This window comes from Anarhichas minor, unplaced genomic scaffold (genome assembly GCF_050575085.1).
Source record: "Anarhichas minor isolate MPS153535 unplaced genomic scaffold, ASM5057508v1 ptg000001l, whole genome shotgun sequence".
In the NCBI taxonomy this organism is placed as follows: Eukaryota; Metazoa; Chordata; class Actinopteri; order Perciformes; family Anarhichadidae; genus Anarhichas; species Anarhichas minor.
The window spans coordinates 1,571,706-1,592,598 of NW_027466447.1; the positions used below are offsets into that span (position 1 = coordinate 1,571,706).

The 20,893-nt window shown below is 38.8% G+C and overlaps 1 protein-coding gene across 1 annotated transcript in view; it reads left to right on the forward strand.

Annotated features, from left to right (window-relative positions):
- Positions 1–20,290, forward strand: part of LOC142945312 (rho guanine nucleotide exchange factor 4-like) — a 73,127-nt gene extending 52,837 nt beyond the window's left edge. Inside the window, exons 6-11 of the mRNA XM_076086735.1 lie at positions 1,901–2,133; positions 3,020–3,149; positions 3,304–3,435; positions 4,893–5,136; positions 5,688–5,765; positions 20,133–20,290. Coding sequence (XP_075942850.1) covers positions 1,901–2,133; positions 3,020–3,149; positions 3,304–3,435; positions 4,893–5,136; positions 5,688–5,765; positions 20,133–20,290 — 975 coding nt within the window. The remainder of the gene's footprint in view (positions 1–1,900; positions 2,134–3,019; positions 3,150–3,303; positions 3,436–4,892; positions 5,137–5,687; positions 5,766–20,132) is intronic.
- Positions 20,291–20,893: the final 603 nt, after the last annotated feature.

A 20,893-nucleotide genomic window follows, 5' to 3' on the forward strand; every position in this document is an offset into this window, starting at 1 on the left:
TGGACACTTTTGTTCAGCATGTTTAAGTGACTTGTCATATCTACCATGAAGTGCAACCTTTCCATCCAATCTGGATCTCCCAGCTCAGGATAGGTGAGGACTTTGCTTTCCAGGAAGACAAGCAGTAAACCGTTTCAGCACCTCTCCCCTGAACAGCCACCGGACTTTGTTATGCAGCAGGAGATCTGAATATGCGCTATCCACTTCTTCCAACAACAAACAGAACTGTCGTGGTTTAACCCCTTTGCCATTATTTTGTTCACTATCTGATAACAAGGTTCATCACCTCCATACATTCCGGGGGAAATGTGACATCTCCTGACTCATCACAGGTGATTGAGAATGCTGGAGCCGAATTGATGTCCTCAATTTGCTGACTGGTGATGTTTGTTGCCATTTTAATGGACCTGTCCTTAACGGTCTTTGCAGAGAGAGGCATATCTCTTGATTTTCTGAACAATTTCACCTTTGTTTTTGAAGTCCGAGAACAGATGCTCAGATACTTTAATGAACGATTCTTTTATGTATTCTCCATCTGTGAACGGCTTTCCACGCCTTACTATCTCATGAGCTGCCACAAAACTAGCAGCAGTAGTTGAGTTTGGAGACCTGATCCACTTCGTGAAAGTATATTTACTTTGCTCAATTTGCTGCAGCAGTTGAGAAATCGCTATTTTTCGCTCATCTCCATCTTGATACTTTTCAGCAAATGCTGTGTGCTTGTTCTGGAAGTTTCTTTCAACATTCGATTTTTTAGTTGTTTGCTAATTCCTCGCCACATATCAAGCATTCAGGTAAGCCAGCATCGTTGGCAGTGAAAGCAAATGAATACGTCCACGCAGAATTTTTCTCTATTTTCCTCCATGACTTTTCATTTTTTGGATTTATCCATTGATAGTTTACCGAGGGCGGGGGTCTGCAAACATGATTAGCCACCTGCAGGGAAAGGCGCCTGACAGCGACGTAATAGGATGTGACGCAAATTTTAGTCAACAAAATATTAAGACATTTTTTTTATTTTCAGTGACACAGTATCACCTCAAACTCCAAGATAAGAGGCGTTCCCTTTGAAAGATTGTCCATTGTGCAAAAAAAAATAAAAAAAATAAACGTTATTTATTCCCATGTTATTTTTTGTCAAAGCCTCAGGGAGCCGCAACAGAGGGGCTGAAGAGCCGCCGCGGGTTGCCGACCCCTGGTATAGGCGAATGCTAGGGCCCCATCCAACCATGAAATCAGGGAAGAAAACAAATCTGAATTTATAACTTTTATAAACTACCTTTTAATATTACTAGATTAATACTTTAGATATTATTTTGAAATATTTAAAAAAAAGCCCACAATTACATAACTACGCAGCCCATTAAATGATAGGCCCTCTGGAGTCCAGGAAAGAAAAAGAAGAACAAAAGAGGAGGAGGAGGAAAAAGGTGCAGAAGAGAATGTGATGATTGAATAGTTTTATCTATTACATAGTAGTTACCATTGAAGCAGAGTGCTACTAGCATACTTCGGAAGAAAGTCTGATCTCCGTAGCTTGATCTCAAAGACATTAGCAGTTTCTGTGTAAGTGTATGAACACTATGATTGGTGGTGGAATTGGCAGCAATGCAAGCATCACCAGCTAAAATCTTGCCAGGTCACCAAATTGGTTAGGGCCGGCTCTGAACTGAGTCCCTAACTCAGTCAGAACATTTTGATTAAAGGTTTCTGCATAATTCCACTTCACATTGCTACATTATCACACCTTGTTCGCTTTGTTTTTCAAAACCATCAAACTAATATTTCAATAGTTTATGAACAATGTTCTTACAGTAATGGGAGTGCATACCTTTTTACTCTGTCTACCCAATTATTTTACATGCTTCTAACCCTTTATCTTTCTGTTCTTTATGTGTAGCAAACAGATTTCCAGATCTATTCAGAGTATTGCAACAACCACCCCAATGCTTGCGTCCAGCTCTCTAAGTTAGTGAAGGTCAACAAGTACGTGTTCTTCTTCGAAGCCTGCCGACTCCTCCAGAAGATGATCGACATTTCCTTGGATGGCTTCCTACTCACTCCAGTTCAGAAGATCTGCAAGTACCCGCTGCAGCTGGCTGAGCTGCTCAAATACACCAACCCACAGCACAGGTAACTGCAAACTCTTATTAATGTGTTCCTGCAGGGAAGGTTTTCAGGAGATCCATTAGTGCACTTGTGATTCACTGTTATTCTTTCCTCTGGATAATCGCCAGCTCTCATTGATCAAAATGGACAGATGCATATCATGAGATGCATATGACAGATGAATGCATATCATTGATTGATAACCATCTTTTTTTGACATTGGAAACAATAGTTTAACCCCAAAATCTTAAGTCAAGCTCCGTTAACGAACTATATTTTACTTTTTAACAAAGTATCTCGTGGCATCCCAGTACATGTTTGTGTTGTTTAAGATTCTGTTTTCACAAATTACGGCACCCTCATTAAAGCGTGGAGCTGCTGGTATTTTATGTTTTCTTCCTGTCAACAAATTACATGAAAACACCAAAAGTCTCTTAATACTTTTAGACTTCCCTACTCTGCCTGTGACTTTCTTCCTCCTGAGGACGTTAAAAATATATAGTTTCATTTTTTTTAAAGGATCAGTAATTTACTAAGACAGCTGCACACTGTTGTCTTCAGACTGTTACTTAAACAGGAGGAAATTGTGCATTTGTTGGGGACTATTTTCCATGGTGGATTAATCCACATTTGGTGCTCTAGTGAGTTTTAGTGGTAGCAGGACAGTGTGTGGGATTGATCAAAATAAACTACAGTGTGTGTGTGTGTGTTCATGGTGATGAAGCAACAACATTGCGACTCATCAATGTGTTTTTAATGGAGCTCAATGGCACAGAGGAAAGAAGAGATATTAGGCTGTGATACACACACATAATACATATTAGTAGGATACATTCGTGGTTGGTTTGGTCAGACTTATCCTTGAGCTTCACCTTCACACACCGACTGCATGTCACTTTCTGTACATTAGGGACTACAAAGATGTGGAGGCAGCCTTAAATGCCATGAAGAACGTGGCCAGGCTGATCAATGAGAGGAAACGGCGTCTTGAGAACATTGACAAGATCGCCCAGTGGCAGAGCTCCATAGAGGACTGGGAGGTCTGGCAAGAAGCACATTTGTTCTGAAATATTCGCTCACTTCATTCTAATACACCGGCAACAGGGATGGGTAGCAAGTAATAGCTATTTGTGTGTGTGTGTTTGTGTGTGTGTGTGTGTGTGTGCGTGTATTTGTGTGTTTCGACCCATGCAGGGAGAAGACGTCCTCAGCAGGAGCTCTGATCTCATCTTTTCTGGAGAGTTGAGCAAGCTGTCCCAGCCTCAGGCTAAGAGTCAACAGAGAATGTTTTTCCTCTTTGATCATCAGATGGTCTACTGCAAAAAGGTGCCTCAGCATTTTGCACTACTTTATGCTGATGACAATATGAGTAAAGAATCATCCTAACGGGGAGGGAAAAGTGAACTTGTAGTATCTCTGACTGTGGATGACAATCATACTTAAATTACACACTGACCTTCTCAGCTTTTGGTTGGGGCACTCCAAGGAGTCACAAGATTGATATGATAGGGAGAAAAAAACATTTGAAATTCTTAATACTTTTCAGTCTGTTGGCCACCTTCCATTTGTTTTATTTGTGCACCATTTTCCATATGCACAGCTGTGTTGGTGTCATAAATGGGCATAGCTTCCTTGAAGTTAAATTAACTAAAATGTTGGAAAGAAATAGGTTGAAATAAAAATAACCATAATGATATTAACTATTTGCATTGTAGTGCACTTAAAATCCCTGTTGAATTCACAATATATGAATCTGTAGGCCACAGATTAAAAGCCTAAATAATTTTTGGAATACTTTTATTGAATACGTAGATCCTACATTATAAGCCTTCCACAGAATGTTTCCAAATGCTTGATATATTTTTGTATATTAGAAATACACAAAGTATCTCTTCAATATTAAGTCACTAGGCCGCTATTGTCTACATTCACAAAAAGTCCTTTATCACATTTTTTTCATAGTAGCAGATTTCAAATGCAGGAGAGGAAATTATCCAAATATTAAAGTTTACTAAGTGCTCGTATCTGTGATGACATCAGTATTTGCCTATAAATGACATTCATTCACATGACAACATTAAAAAAGAGCCAAATAATAATTGCTTACAAGGCCCAAAGTGGTGTGCTAAAATATCTTCGTTTAAGTAGCAGTACTCAAATGGCATGTGCAGTTCTATAGGAACTGGAGAATATTTCTTCATTGAAAGAAGAGCAAAGAACCCATTGGAGGCTTCATCCATTCAGCTGTATTTTTGAAAGGGCCTACTCTTTTCCAAACAGTTTCCTACAGCTTCTCAGATGGTTCTGTGTAACAAACCATCTGGTGCGTCTGCTTAAAATGAACCCACTAAGTTGCAAAAGTTGGCCTGCACCCCTCCCTCTCAGATTTCTGCCACTTTCTGTGCACTGTATATGTATTCGGTAGTAATTAGTCATTGTTAGAACTATCTATTAGTAACTACTTCTGGAACTTCTGGCCCCTAAGGGTCTTGTGGCCCAAGGATAGTTGACCATGACCGTTACTCCAAACAATACATGTATTACTCGATTATTTCATCAAAATGAAAATATGCTGCCCAACTATTCTTCAGTACACCGTGGTTTATTTACCAAAGATTTTATGCTATATTGACTTAACATGATCCCTCTCTTTGTTCAGACCTGCGGCATGAGACACACCATTTATCAATCAGTCAGTTGGCTCTTGTTGGTTCCGTGGATTACTTACTTCTTGTACTCTTCAAAAGGATTCTTGGCTAAATGTGGCATCTTTATCATTGCAGGACCTCCTGCGGCGGGATATGCTGTACTACAAGGGTCGGATGGACATGGACTACATGGAGGTGATAGACATGGAGGATGGCAAGGAGAAGGACTTCAACATCAGCGTGAAAAACGCCTTAAAGCTGCGGGCACTGGCTGGTGAAGAAATCCACCTCCTGTGTGCCAAGAAGCCAGAGCAGAAACAGCGCTGGCTGAGAGCCTTCGCCGACGAGAGGATCCAGGTCCAGCATGACCGTGAGACAGGTCAGATATTTGCACAGTAAACACAAATAATAAATACACAAACCTGTGATATTCTAGTCAACCTTTCAGCCATGCTTCCTTTTCTGCCATGGACATGTGATCTATGTACTTTACCTTACCCTCCTCACTTTGTGGTGCCACAGGAAGGGTTGGGCTGCCAGCAGTAAATGGATTTCATATGATGCTGACCAAAAGAATAGACAAGCAAATGTCATCCAGGCTTGTGTCTTGAGTTGTGCAGCTGCTTCACTGTGACACTATGAATTATGAGGAATGAATGTGTTGGACTTATGTTGAGTCCAGCACATTTCCATCCATGAAGTCCTTGTTGGCTTGTATTGAGAATGTGGACAGTCAGTTTGGTTCACCTTTTGTGAACAAACAAAATGAAAGAATAACTTATTGAGAAAGCTTCATAGTGATACTAAGTTAAATCTACAAAGGGTGTTGTATGATATATGTATGATATATATATATATATATATACACACACAGTTGATACTGGGCTAAATAAATAAACCTGACTTTATAGTAATACTTTCTCTTTTCAGGATTTTCTCTTACAGAGGTCCAGAAAAAACAGGCTATGCTTAATGCCTGTAAAAGCCATCCAGCTGGGAAACCCAAAGGTATGCACCAAGCGTTCAGGGAATATAAGACCCCTTAAGTCTCTGTGTAATATCAGTCTTAAGATGTTCTTCCTCTCACCCATGGCTTGGACATGGGTCACCTCACTATGAATAATATATATAAGCACTGATCTATAACGCAAACAGCTGCACTTTTTACCTGTATTCTTCAAGCATTTCAAAATTACTTCTAGGAATCACAGTAAAGGTTTGAGTAGGACTAAAAATAATCTTCCTTCTACAGAACAGGACAGCAGAGTTATTTATCAACAGTCCTATAAACACTCAACAAGACAACAAATGTCAGTGTTCCAATCGCTTCTATTTTGCTATTCTTAAAAAAAAGAATCACCTTTCTTGATAGGCTTTTAATAATGCAACTAGACAGGTGTTGGGTTTTATTGAAATAAAGACAAAGTAAAGGCAATTATTAGTGAATTAAAACACTATTTGTGTTAAAAAGAGAAACTCAGAGCAGTTGTGTATGGATTTTAATATCACTCTGTTGGTATGACATTCATCAACCCTAACATGAATGATGATGTAATTTCTCTCAGTGGCTACACTGTACATTGTGTGGATACATCATCTTCCTGGCTGTTTATTTGATTGGCAGTCAGATGTTTCTTGCAGTTTCTGAAAAGAAGATAGACAGGAGGGATACAGGACCAAACTTTCTGCTTCTATGTTAATGGACAGTTGATGCTTTTGCTTTTAATGCAAACTCAATCTGTCAATGATTACATGCTGTCACAATGAATTCAGCATCATGCATTTCTACATCATTTCACAACAGTAATGTTAAACTGACCACTCACTGTTCACTAACAGAAATAGTCGTTATTCACTTCTTTTTCAGTTGCTTCTACTTCGCCGTTCTTTGGATCCGAGTTAAAAGAGTTGTTTTAAGAATAATCATTCCATCAAATTAAAGGAAGATAAGTTGAGATAAGACAAGTTAGTAAACGCCATGATACAACAAGACAGGATATGACAAGACAAGATAAGACAAGAAAAACAAAAGAGAAGTAAAAACAAATAAGAATGTATCAAATATGTTATACACAACAAAGAAAAATGAACTTGACTTTATACAACTAGTATGAGCTTAGAAATAAAAATATGAACTATACAAGATCAAATAATTAATGAAAAATGCTCCCCTTTTCTAGTATGTGTTGATGGTATAATTTAAAGCTGGGATTGGCACTTGATACGAAAAGACGCAACAAGATGCGAAAAGACGCAACAAGATGCGTCAATGAAGACGCAACAAGATGCGTCAATGAAGACGCAACAAGATGCGTCAATGAAGACGCAACAAGATGCGTCAATGAAGACGCAACAAGATGCGTCAATGAAGACGCAACAAGATGCGTCAATGAAGACCCAACAAGATGCGTCAATGAAGACCCAACAAGATGCGTCAATGAAGACACAACAAGATGCGTCAATGAAGACACAACAAGATAAGACCGGACCCAACAAGATAAGACCGGACCCAACAAGATAAGACCGGACCCAACAAGATACGACAAGACATGAAAAGACTAGGCAAGATACGACAAGACACGACAACATACTACAAGACAACAAGATACGTCAATGAAGACAAGACAAGAGAAGATACAAGAAGATATGACAAGTGTCACGAGGCATGATAAGGACTCAAGCGCAGACAGTAGAAGAGTGAAAAAAGGTGTTTTATTCCACACCAAAAGGAAATAATTACCACACAACAGAGAGTCCAAGCACAAGAGACGAGGGGGGAAATCCAGGGGGAAATCCAGGGGGAAAACGAGGCAGGGGCAGGCAGACGGGGAAACCGGGAACAGGACGAGACGAACGGGCGGGTAGAACAAACAAAACAATGACCTGGCAGTGAGTGAGTGTGGGACAGGGGTTTAAGAAGTGACTAGAACAGGTGCGGAGAGTTGTGCTGACGAGGGAGTGCTTAATTACAGATAAGGGACAGGTGAAGGGAGTTGGACTGGTGCTGAGGGACTGAGTTGAAGAGTGAGGAGCTATAGAAAAACACACAACACATAAGGCAAAGCCTGATTGTGACAACAAGAGGAGAAACAACAAGACACAACAAGATATGTTAATAAAGACACAACAAGACAAGATACGACGAGACACCACAAGATAAGACAAGACTAGACAAGATACGACAAGACACAACAAGATACTACAAGACAATATACTACAAGACACAACGAAATACGTCAATAAAGACAGAAAAAGATACAAGACAAGACAGAAAAAGATACGAGACAAGATACAACAAGAAACAAAAAGATACGACAAGACGCAGCAAGATACGACGAGACACAACAAGATACTACAAGACAAGCTACGATAAGACACAACAAGACACGATACAACAAGACACAAAAAGATACTACAAGACAATATACGACAAGACACAAGACAATATACGACAAGACACAAGATACTACAAGACAATATACGACAAGACACAACAAGATACTACAAGACAATATACGACAAGACACAACAAGATACTACAAGACGAAATACGACAAGACACAACAAGATATGTCAATGAAGACACAAGAAGACAAGCTACGTCGAGACACAACAAGATACATCAATGAAGACACACCCAGACAAGATACGACAAGACACAATATTCAACTAGACACAACATGACATGACACATCAAGAAAAATAAGATATATATACAACTTGGCATACGACTGTGGCTCAGTGGTAGGGCAGGGTCATCCTTCAATCAGAGGATCGTCCGTTTATTATTTATGTGTTTAATGTGAAACATCTCCAGAAAGTATTGGCTTTCATTGATGGTATAGCTTAAAGATGGGGTCGGCTATTGTACGTCAAAACAAGACAGGACAAGAAAAGATAGGAAAAGATACGACAAGACAAGACATGACAAGACAGGACAAGATACTTTAAGAAAAACCTTATTTGATCTCCAGGTAGTAAATTCAGGTGTTGACGCTGAGAACAGATTACATTACATTACATTTTAGTCATTTAGCAGACGCTTTTATCCAAAGCAACTTACAATAAGTGTATTCAACATAGGTATTCAAGAGAACTACTAGTCAGCAGAAGTTATAAGTGCATCTCATTTTTTAAACAAGCATCTAAGAGCGTACACCAGAGCAAACGTACAAAGTACATAAGTGCAACAAACTAATACGAATACAAAAAGTGCTAAGTGGAAGGCTCAGGGTACGCCTAAAGATGGGCAGCGACTCTGCTGTCCTGACGTCAGTGGGGAGTTCATTCCACCACTTTGGGGCCAGGACAGAAAAAAGCCGTGACCAGGTCGATCGGCCGCAGGGACCTCTGAGCGACGGGGCAACCAATTGCCCCGAGGCAGCAGAGCGAAGTAGTCGGGCGTGGGTGTAGGGCTTGACCATGGCCTGGAGATAGGAAGGAGCTGTTCCTTTCACTGCCCTGTAGGCTAGCACCAGAGTCTTAAATTGGATGCAAGCTCTTACAGGGAGCCAGTGTAGAGAACGGAGGAGGGAAGTTGTGTGGGAGAACTTGGGGCGATTGAACACCAGATGAGCTGCAGCTTTCTGGACAAGCTCCAGAGGTCTGATGGCTGACGCCGGGACTCCGGCAAGTAGTGAGTTGCAGTAGTCCAGGCGAGAGATGACAAAAACCTGGATGAGCACCTGCGCCGTCTCGTCAGTGAGGAAGGGGCGAATCCTCCTGATGTTGTAGAGCAGGAATCTGCAGGAGCGTGTAACCGATGCAATGTTTGCTGAGAACCACAGTTGGTCGTCCAGGGTCACACCCAGATTTCTCGCAGTCCGAGTTGGCGTCCCTGGCATCAATGGTGATGGACATGTCTCGGTGCGGGCAACCCTTCCCCGGGAGGAACAGTAGCTCGGTTTTGTCCAGGTTGAGCTTCAGGTGGTGTGTCGCCATCCACTTCGAGATGTCAGCCAAGCACGCAGCAATGCGTGCCTCCACTTGAGTGTCACAGGGGGGAAATGACAAGACCAGCTGGGTATCATCGACATTACAATGGTAAGAGAAGTCATGCGAGCGAATAACAGAACCCAGAGATGTTGTGTAGAGTGAGAAGACAAGGGGGCCCAGAACTGAACCTTGGGGAACCCCCGTAGTCAGCATGTGTGGTTCCGACATGGCCCCCCTCCATGTCACCTGGTAGGATCGATCTGTCAGGTAGGTAGGATGCAAACAGGGAGAGTGCAGAGCCTGAAACGCCCATCCCCTCGAGGTTGGAGAGGAGGATCTGGTGGTTCACCGTGTCAAACGCCGCAGACAGGTCCAGGAGAATCAGGACAGAGGAGAGAGAGTTCGCTCTCGCGGCATTAAGCGACTCTGTCACCGCAAGGAGGGCTGTCTCTGTCGAGTGACCCACCTTGAACCCGGACTGGTGGGGGTCCAAGAGGCTGTTCTGGTGGAGATAGGAAGACAGTTGGTTAAAGACAGCACGTTCAAGTGTTTTGGATAGAAAGGGTAGAAGAGAAACCGGTCTGAAGTTCTTGACATCAGAGGGGTCAAGTGATGGTTTCTTCAGAAGGGGGGTGACTCTAGTAGTCTTCCAACCACCAGCAGTGGTTAAGGACAGCTACCTACTGATTGCTCATTGTCTGCCAGGAGTGCAAGCCACTCCCCTGGCACTTAACAGGCAATTGACCTAGTGAGACTAAATCACACCTACCTTACACAAAGAGAAACTGCAAAAGCATTAACACTGAAGCAGCCTAGGTACAGCTAATAGCAACTTGTAAAAGCAAGAACAATATACTTAGTCTATTCTAGCTGAGTCAAGTATTTCAGTATCCCTCCAGAAGCCAAATACACTCAGATAAATAGAGAAGTAAAAAAATACATAAGAATGTATACAACTAGAAAATGCATTTCCTGCTGAAAATGCGTTGGAATGCTGAAAGCTGAAATGAATCTCAAAAACATTGCTGAAAATAGATATCCAATTTAAAAACAATTGCAAAAAGCTTAATAATTCAAACAGTTGAAAGATTATAAATATGAAGTCATATGTAGCTGAAAGTATAAGAAGAAGAAGGCTTTGAAAGTTGAAGAAGTTTAACAGGATTTGAAGATTTTCTCCATAGAGATCCCATTCAAAAGAAAATTGCAAATAGCTTAATAATTCAAAGAATTTAAAGATTACAAATATGAAAAGTCATATCACCCCTCTCCTGAAAGAGCTGAACATTTTGATATTCGAATGGTTTCTGTGGCTTAAAAAATGTCAGCAGTAGTGATATTTGTAGAAGTAGTACGAGAAGTTGTAGTTGTAGTAGAAGTATTATTAGTAGTAGAAGTATTAGTAGCATTATAATAAGTAGTAGCAGTAGTGATATTTGTAATAGTAGTCGTAGAAGTTGTAGTTGTAGTAGAAGTATCATTAGTAGTAGAAGTATTAGTATTTAGAAGAAGTAGTAGAAGTAGTAGTAGTAATAGCTGTAGTAGTGGTCGTAGTATATAATATAACAGTAGTAGTAGTAGTAATAGTAATGGCAGTATTTGAAAAAGTCTAATTTTGAGCTTAATGTTTACATACAGTTAATCCATGGGGCTTTTATTTTGAAAGGGTGGGGCTGGGTGGGGGGGAGAGGAGACATAATCATAATGTTTGACACATAAACAGAGGTTATTAAATGACAGGCTTCATCACAAGCATTTCAGTTATATTTCACTCTGTGGGGCTTTTATTTTGAAATGGGGTGTGGGGGGGAGAAGGGGAGAGGAGATGGACTCATATTGTTAGATTAACACAAACAGGTTATTAAATGACAGGCTTCATCACAAGCATTTCAGTTAGAATTCATTCTGTGGGGCTTTTATTTTGAAATGGGGTGTGGGGGGGGGAGATAAGGGGAGAGGAGATGGACTCATAATGTTAGATAAACATAAACAGGTTATTAAATGTCAGGCTTCATCATAAGCATTTCAGTTAGAATTCATTCTGTGGGGCTTTTATTTTAAAATGGGGTGTGTGTGTGTGGGGGGGGGGATCCTCTAAAGATCTCTAAGAACCTGAATGACTGTATGAGAGAGAGACACAGAGAGAGAGAGAGAGAGAGAGAGGAGTGCGTGTGTATGTGTCTGTGAGTCTGTGTGTTTATCAACATCACTAATGAGCTTAATCAGAAACACCTGTGTCCTTGCAGCCTTTTCATGGAGATTAAACAGGGAAACACCTCTCAAACAAATCCTCAAAACTCCCATAACCGTAGCTCCTATTGCTCCGATATTAATAAATGAGAGGAAGGATGAGTTGAAGAACAGATCCTGTAAAAATTGTGTCTGTAGTGTAAAAAATGTGGCTGAACTGGCGATTTAGAAATGGGGTACCGTGTTCTGTGGAAGATGTTTTTGAAGCAAAATTTAACATTGGTCTCTATGGAGCAGAAAGTTGGTTTTCCTCTCAATTACAGGCTTCTGTGTCAAATGTGTAAATCTGTGGGATTCCACAGTCATTTGTCTACGACAAGGACAAGATTAGCTACTTCTACATCCAGAAATGATGCATGAAGAGTGAAGATTGTGGACACAGTGGCAAAAGACAAATGTTTTTTTCACAAGAATCTCAAGCTGCTCTTCACTCTAGCGGTGACATCACGCACTCTAAGCTGCGCAATACACACCCATTATAAAAGCAGAAAAGGAGTGAAAAAATCATAAAAGTTAAACTGCTGCAGTTCAAAAAGTATAAAAGATATCAAAAAGCTGAATAAGGTGGCAATAGATCAGGGTTTTCTCAACATTTTAAAGTTAAAATGGTGTCTGTAGCTGAAAGTATGAGGAAGTAGAAGGATTTGAAAGTTGAAGAGGATTTGAACATTTTCTCCATAGAAACCCATTCAAAAAAAAAAATGCAAAAAGCTTAATAATTCATAAAGTTTAAAGGTTATGAATATGAAAAGTCATAGCACACATGAGCTGAAAGAGCTGAACATTTTGATATTTGAACGGTTTCTGTAGCTTAAAAAATGTGGAAGGAGATAGATAGCAAAATACGTACGGAAGAAATAGTTGAACTAGAAAATGCATTTCCTGCTGAAAATGCGTTGGAATGCTGAAAGCTGAAATGAATCTCAAAAACATTGCTGAAAATAGATATCCAATTTAAAAAAAATTGCTAAAAGCTTAATAATTCAAAAAGTTGAAAGATTACAAATATGAAGTCATATGTAGCTGAAAGTATGAGAAGAAGAAGGCTTTGAAAGTTGAAGAAGTTTAACAGGATTTGAAGATTTTCTCCATAGAGATCCCATTCAAAAGAAAATTGCAAATAGCTTAATATTTCAAAAAGTTAAAAGATTACAATTATGAAAAGTCAAAGCACCCCTCTCCTGAAAGAGCTGAACATTTTGATATTCGAACGGTTTCTGTGGCTTAAAAAATGTCAGCAGTAGTGATATTTGTAGTATTAGTAGTACTAGAAGTTGTAGTTGTAGTAGAAGTATTATTAGTAGTAGAAGTATTAGTAGCATTATAATAAGTAGTAGCAGTAGTGATATTTGTAATAGTAGTAGTAGAAGTTGTAGTTGTAGTAGAAGTATCATTGGTAGTAGAAGTATTAGTATTTAGAAGAAGTAGTAGAAGTAGTAGTAGTAATAGCTGTAGTAGTGGTCGTAGTATATAATATAACAGTAGTAGTAGTAGTAATAGTAATGGCAGTATTTGAAAAAGTCTCATTTTGAGCTTAATGTTTACATACAGTTAATCCATGGGGCTTTTATTTTGAAAGGGTTGGGGCTGGGTGGGGGGGAGAGGAGACATAATCATAATGTTTGACACATAAACAGAGGTTATTAAATGACAGGCTTCATCACAAGCATTTCAGTTATATTTCACTCTGTGGGGCTTTTATTTTGAAATGGGGTGTGGGGGGGGGGGGGGAGAGATGGACTCATAATGTTAGATTAACACAAACAGGTTATTAAATGTCAGGCTTCATCATAAGCATTTCAGTAAGAATTCATTCTGTGGGGCTTTTATTTTAAAATGGGGTGTGTGTGTGGGGGGGGGGGGGGATCCTCTAAAGATCTCTAAGAACCTGAATGACTGTATGAGAGAGACACACAGAGAGAGAGGGAGAGAGAGAGACACAGAGAGAGAGAGATAGAGGAGTGCGTGTGTGTCTGTGAGTCTGTGTGTTTATCAACATCACTAATTAGCTTGATCAGAAACACCTGTGTCCTTGCAGCCTTTTCATGGAGATTAAACAGGGAAACACCTCTCAAACAAATCCTCAAAACTCCCATAACCGTAGCTCCTATTGCTCCGATATTAATAAATGAGAGGAAGGATGAGTTGAAGAACAGATCCTGTAAAAATTGTGTCTGTAGTGTAAAAAATATGGCTGAACTGGCGATTTAGAAATGGGGTACCGTGTTCTGTGGAAGATGTTTTTGAAGCTAAATTTAACATTGGTCTCTATGGAGCAGAACGTTGGTTTTCCTCTCAATTACAGGCTTCTGTGTCAAATGTGTAAATCTGTGGGATTCCACAGTCATTTGTCTACGACAAGGACAAGATTAGCTACTTCTACATCCAGAAATGATGCATGAAGAGTGAAGATTGTGGACACAGTGGCAAAAGACAAATGTTTTTTTCACAAGAATCTCAAGCTGCTCTTCACTCTAGCGGTGACATCACGCACTCTAAGCTGCGCAATACACACCCATTATAAAAGCAGAAAAGGAGTGAAAAAATCATAAAAGTTAAACTGCTGCAGTTCAAAAAGTATAAAAGATATCAAATAGCTGAATAATGCGGCATTAGATCAGGGTTTTCTCAACATTTTAAAGTTGAAATGGTGTCTGTAGCTGAAAGTATGAGGAAGTAGAAGGATTTGAAAGTTGAAGAGGATTTGAACATTTTCTCCATTGAAACCCATTCAAAAAAAAAATTGCAAAAAGCTTAATAATTCATAAAGTTTAAAGGTTAGAAATATGAAAAGTCATAGCACCCCTCTGCTGAAAGAGCTGAACATTTTGATAGTTGAACGGTTTCTGTAGCTTAAAATATGAAGGAGCAGAAGAGTTTCAAAAAGCATACGGAAGAAATATAATTATTACTAGAAAATGCATTTCCTGCTGAAAATGCGTTGGAATGCTGAAAGCTGAAATGAATCTCAAAAAATTGCTGAAAATAGATATCCAATTTTAAAAAAATTGCAAAAAGCTTAATAATTCAAAAAGTTGAAAGATTACAAATATGAAGTCATATGTAGCTGAAAGTATGAGAAGAAGGCTTTGAAAGTTGAAGAAGTTTAACAGGATTTGAAGATTTTCTCCATAGAGATCCCATTCAAAAGAAAATTGCAAATAGCTTAATATTTCAAAGAATTTAATGATTACAAATATGAAAATTCATATCACCCCTCCTGAAAGAGCTGAATATTTTGATATTCGAACGGTTTCTGTGGCTTAAAAAATGTCAACAGTAGTGATATTTGTAGTAGTACTAGAAGTTGTAGTAGAAGTATTATTAGTAGTAGAAGTATTACTGGCATTAGAATAAGTACTAGTAGTAGCAGTAGTGATATGTGTAGGAGTAGTATTAGTAGAAGTTGTAGTTGTAGTAGAAGTATCATTAGTAGTAGAAGTATTAGTAATTAGAAGAAGTAGTAGAAGTAGTAGTATCAGTAGTCATAGTAATAGCTGTAGTAGTGGTCGTAGTATTTAATATAACAGTAGTAGCAGTAGTATTTGTAGTAATAGTAAATGCAGTATTTGAAGTAGCAGTAATAGCAGTAGTAGTAGTACTAGTAGCAGTCGTACTAATAGCTGTAGTAGTATTAGTACTGGTAGTAGCAGCAATAGCAGTAGTAGTAGTAGCAGTTGTAGTATAAGTAATAGTAGTAGTGGTAGGAATAATATTGATGGTAGCAGTAATAGCAGTAGCAGTAGTAGTAATAGTAGCAACAGCAAAAGTTGAAGTAGTAGTAGTAGTAGGAGCAGTAGTAATACTATAAATATTAGCAGCAGTAGTAGTAGTTGTCACAGTATTGGTAAGAGCATTCATTATTTCAACAAAAAAGCCTAATTTTGAGTTTAACGTATAGTTAATCCATGAGGCTTTGATTTTGAAAGGGTGGGGCTGGGTGGGGGAGAGAGGGGGAGAGGAGACATAATCGTAATGTTTGACACAAACAGTTTATTAAATGACGGGCTTCACCACAAGCATTTCAGTTAGAATTCACTCTTTGGGGCTTTTATTTTGAAATTGAGTGTGGGCGGGGGGGGGGGGAGAGGATGCAGAATCATAATGTTAGATAAACATAAACAGGTTATTAAATGACAGGCTTCATCACAAGCATTTCAGTTAGAATTCATTTTGTGGGGGCCTTTACTTTAAAATGGTGTGTGTGTGTGTGTGTGTGGGGGGGTCCTCTTAAAATCTCTAAGACCTGAATGACTGTATGAGAGAGAGACAGAGAGAGAGAGAGAGAGGATGAGTGAGTGAGTGAGTGAGAGAGAGAGAGACTGATCTCTCTGGCAATCTTTCTCATTTGGAGATTGTCCTATGTTTTATCATTTACAGCTTACATGACTATTGTCCTGCTCTGCCATGTCTTTCCTCGTCTCTCCCTCTTGTGTCGCGGTGTGTGTAAATGTCACTCGAATCAGGAAACTTATCAGAATACCCATATTTGATTGGCTGAGCTGCATCACGTATATCTCTAAATCATGTGTGTGCGGCTTTTATTTTAAAATGGGGGGGTCCTCTAAAAGTCTCTAAGACCTGAATGACTGTATGAGAGACACACACACAGAGAGAGAGAGACACACACACACACAGAGAGAGGGGGAGGAGTGTATCTGCGTGTGCCGGTGCCTCTCTGTGTTTATCAACATCACTAATGAGCTTAATCAGAAACACCTGTGTCCTTGCAGCCTTTTCATGGAGATTAAACAGGGAAACACCTCTCAAACAAATCCTCAAAACTCCCATAACCGTAGCTCCTATTGCTCCGATATTAATAAATGAGAGGAAGGATGAGTTGAAGAACAGATCCTGTAAAAATTGTGTCTGTAGTGTAAAAAATGTGGCTGAACTGGCGATTTAGAAATGGGGTACCGTGTTCTGTGGAAGATGTTTTTGAAGCTAAATTTAACATTGGTCTCTATGGAGCAGAAAGTTGGTTTTCCTCTCAATTACAGGCTTCTGTGTCAAATGTGTAAATCTGTGGGATTCCACAGTCATTTGTCTACGACGAGGACAAGATTAGCTACTTCTACATCCAGAAATGATGCATGAAGAGTGAAGATTGTGGACACAGTGGCAAAAGACAAATGTTTTTTTCACAAGAATCTCAAGCTGCTCTTCACTCTAGCGGTGACATCACGCACTCTAAGCTGCGCAATACACACCCATTATAAAGTCAGAAAAGGGCTGAAAAAATCATAAAAGTTAAACTGCTGCAGTTCAAAAAGTATAAAAGATATCAAAAAGCTGAATAATGCAGCAATAGATCAGGGTTTTCTCAACATTTTAAAGTTCAAATGGTGTCTGTAGCTGAAAGTATGAGGAAGTAGAAGGATTTTAAAGTTGAAGAGGATTTGAACATTTTCTCCATAGAAACCCATTCAAAAAAAAAATTGCAAAAAGCTTAATAATTCATAAAGTTTAAAGGTTAGAAATATGAAAAGTCATAGCACCCCTCTGCTGAAAGAGCTGAACATTTTGATAGTTGAACGGTTTCTGTAGCTTAAAATATGAAGGAGCAGAAGAGTTTCAAAAAGTGTACGGAAGAAATATAATTATAAAAATAAAAATAAAAATAAAACTAGAAAATGCATTTCCTGCTGAAAATGCGTTGGAATGCTGAAAGCTGAAATGAATCTCAAAAACATTGCTGAAAATAGATATCCAATTTAAAAAAAATTGCTAAAAGCTTAATAATTCAAAAAGTTGAAAGATTACAAATATGAAGTCATATGTAGCTGAAAGTATGAGAAGAAGAAGGCTTTGAAAGTTGAAGAAGTTTAACAGGATTTGAAGATTTTCTCCATAGAGATCCCATTCAAAAGAAAATTGCAAATAGCTTAATATTTCAAAAAGTTAAAAGATTACAATTATGAAAAGTCAAAGCACCCCTCTCCTGAAAGAGCTGAACATTTTGATATTCGAATGGTTTCTGTGGCTTAAAAAATGTCAGCAGTAGTGATATTTGTAGTATTAGTAGTACTAGAAGTTGTAGTTGTAGTAGAAGTATTATTAGTAGTAGAAGTATTAGTAGCATTATAATAAGTAGTAGCAGTAGTGATATTTGTAATAGTAGTAGTAGAAGTTGTAGTTGTAGTAGAAGTATCATTGGTAGTAGAAGTATTAGTATTTAGAAGAAGTAGTAGAAGTAGTAGTAGTAATAGCTGTAGTAGTGGTCGTAGTATATAATATAACAGTAGTAGTAGTCGTAATAGTAATGGCAGTATTTGAAAAAGTCTCATTTTGAGCTTAATGTTTACATACAGTTAATCCATGGGGCTTTTATTTTGAAAGGGTTGGGGCTGGGTGGGGGGGAGAGGAGACATAATCATAATGTTTGACACATAAACAGAGGTTATTAAATGACAGGCTTCATCACAAGCATTTCAGTTATATTTCACTCTGTGGGGCTTTTATTTTGAAATGGGGTGTGGGGGGGGGGGAAGAGATGGACTCATAATGTTAGATAAACACAAACAGGTTATTAAATGTCAGGCTTCATCATAAGCATTTCAGTTAGAATTCATTCTGTGGGGCTTTTATTTTAAAATGGGGTGTGTGTGTGGGGGGGGGGATCCTCTAAAGATCTCTAAGAACCTGAATGACTGTATGAGAGAGAGACACAGAGAGAGAGAGAGAGAGAGAGAGAGATAGAGAGAGAGGAGTGTGTGTGTGTCTGTGAGTCTGTGTGTTTATCAACATCACTAATGAGCTTAATCATGAACACCTGTGTCCTTGCAGCCTTTTCATGGAAATTAAACAGGGAAACACCTCTCAAACAAATCCTCAAAACTCCCATAACCGTAGCTCCTATTGCTCCGCTATTAATAAATGAGAGGAAGGATGAGTTGAAGAACAGATCCTGTAAAAATGGTGTCTGTAGTGTAAAAAATGTGGCTGAACTGGCGATTTAGAAATGGGGTCCCGTGTTCTGTGGAAGATGTTTTTGAAGCTAAATTTAACATTGGTCTCTATGGAGCAGAAAGTTGGTTTTCCTCTCAATTACAGGCTTCTGTGTCAAATGTGTAAATCTGTGGGATTCCACAGTCATTTGTCTACGACAAGGACAAGATTAGCTACTTCTACATCCAGAAATTATGCATGAAGAGTGAAGATTGTGGACACAGTGGCAAAAGACAAATGTTTTTTTCACAAGAATCTCAAGCTGCTCTTCACTCTAGCGGTGACATCACGCACTCTAAGCTGCGCAATACACACCCATTATAAAAGCAGAAAAGGGCTGAAAAAATCATAAAAGTTAAACTGCTGCAGTTCAAAAAGTATAAAAGATATCAAAAAGCTGAATAATGCAGCAATAGATCAGGGTTTTCTCAACATTTGAAAGTTAAAATGGTGTCTGTAGCTGAAAGTATGAGGAAGTAGAAGGATTTGAAAGTTGAAGAGGATTTGAACATTTTCTCCATAGAAACCCATTCAAAAAAATAATTGCAAAAAGCTTAATAATTCATAAAGTTTAAAGGTTAGAAATATGAAAAGTCATAGCACCCCTCTGCTGAAAGAGCTGAACATTTTGATAGTTGAACGGTTTCTGTAGCTTAAAATATGAAGGAGCAGAAGAGTTTCAAAAAGCGTACGGAAGAAATATAATTATAAAAAAAATAAAATAAGGAAGAATAAAGAAACAGGATAACAATAGTTGGAATGCTTAACAGCATTCCAACAATAAAGAAGAATAAAGAAACAGGATAACAATAGTTGGAATGCTTAACAGCATTCCAACAATTATAAGAAGAAGTATAAAGATTTGAAGAACAATAGTTGGAATGCTTAACAGCATTCCAACAATAAAGATTCGAAGAACAATAGTTGGAATGCTTAACAGCATTCCAACAATAAGAAGAAGTATAAAGATTTGAAGAACAATAGTTGGAATGCTTAACAGCATTCCAACAATTAGTGCTGTGTAAATGTATGCCAGTAAGTACAAGTCATTTCTCCCCTGCGCAATATCAACTGACAGCAATACTTTCATTGTTGGAATACCTACTTTTATTTTAGAATTTACTATATGCTTCACTCTGAGACACAGAGTATATCTGGAATATTTCAGAATGTATGCTTCCTCATGCTTTTCTTCAAAATAATGCTAAATGTAATGCTATTGTCTGTTTATCTCCTCCTCAGCAGTGACTAGACCCTACTACGACTTCCTTCTGCGACAGAAACACCCCTCTCTTCCCACTGCTTTGCCCCAGCAGCAAGTCTTCATGCTGGCTGAGCCCAAGCGCAAAACCTCCACCTTCTGGCACAACATTGGCAGATTGACACCATTCAAGAAGTAAAGAAAATTAATCAGAAAGGAAAAGCAAAGCTGTGGACAGAAGGAACAGAGGAAGAGATGAGCTCTGCTCGTGCCTGATAGACCCTTTTTAATAATCTCTTTTCTTTCCTACTCATAACATTGCCCTAATTGACATATTGATTTATTGTAGAGATGAGGATGATTATTATGAGGAGAAGATCATTTTGTGAAAGCACTTTATAGGTTGGTTAACAATCTGACTTAAGAATGGTCTCCTGGAGTCAAACAGGGAGAGTGGACTCTTGCTTAACTTCCTACTACTACTACTACAACACCCTCAATCAAGCGCAGATTGGTATTAATACTACTACTGTACTGCCATGAGTGACTCCTGATTGTGCTGCCTCTGTGAAGACGTTGGCTGTCTACAAAATTGTGTCATTTATTTCCACTTTGAATTGTTTTATGATTTCACAGATGCCAAGTGATCACAGTGCCATGCGATATTGTGTTATTTCTTTGTTTTGTTTCTGTTTATGAAAAAAAAGGGAAAATTGAGAGGGAGTAATTTCCTGTTCTTTTCTCTGTACAAATATATAATCATGATCGTTTTGTGAAGTCCATCCGTCAGGATTTGGTTCTG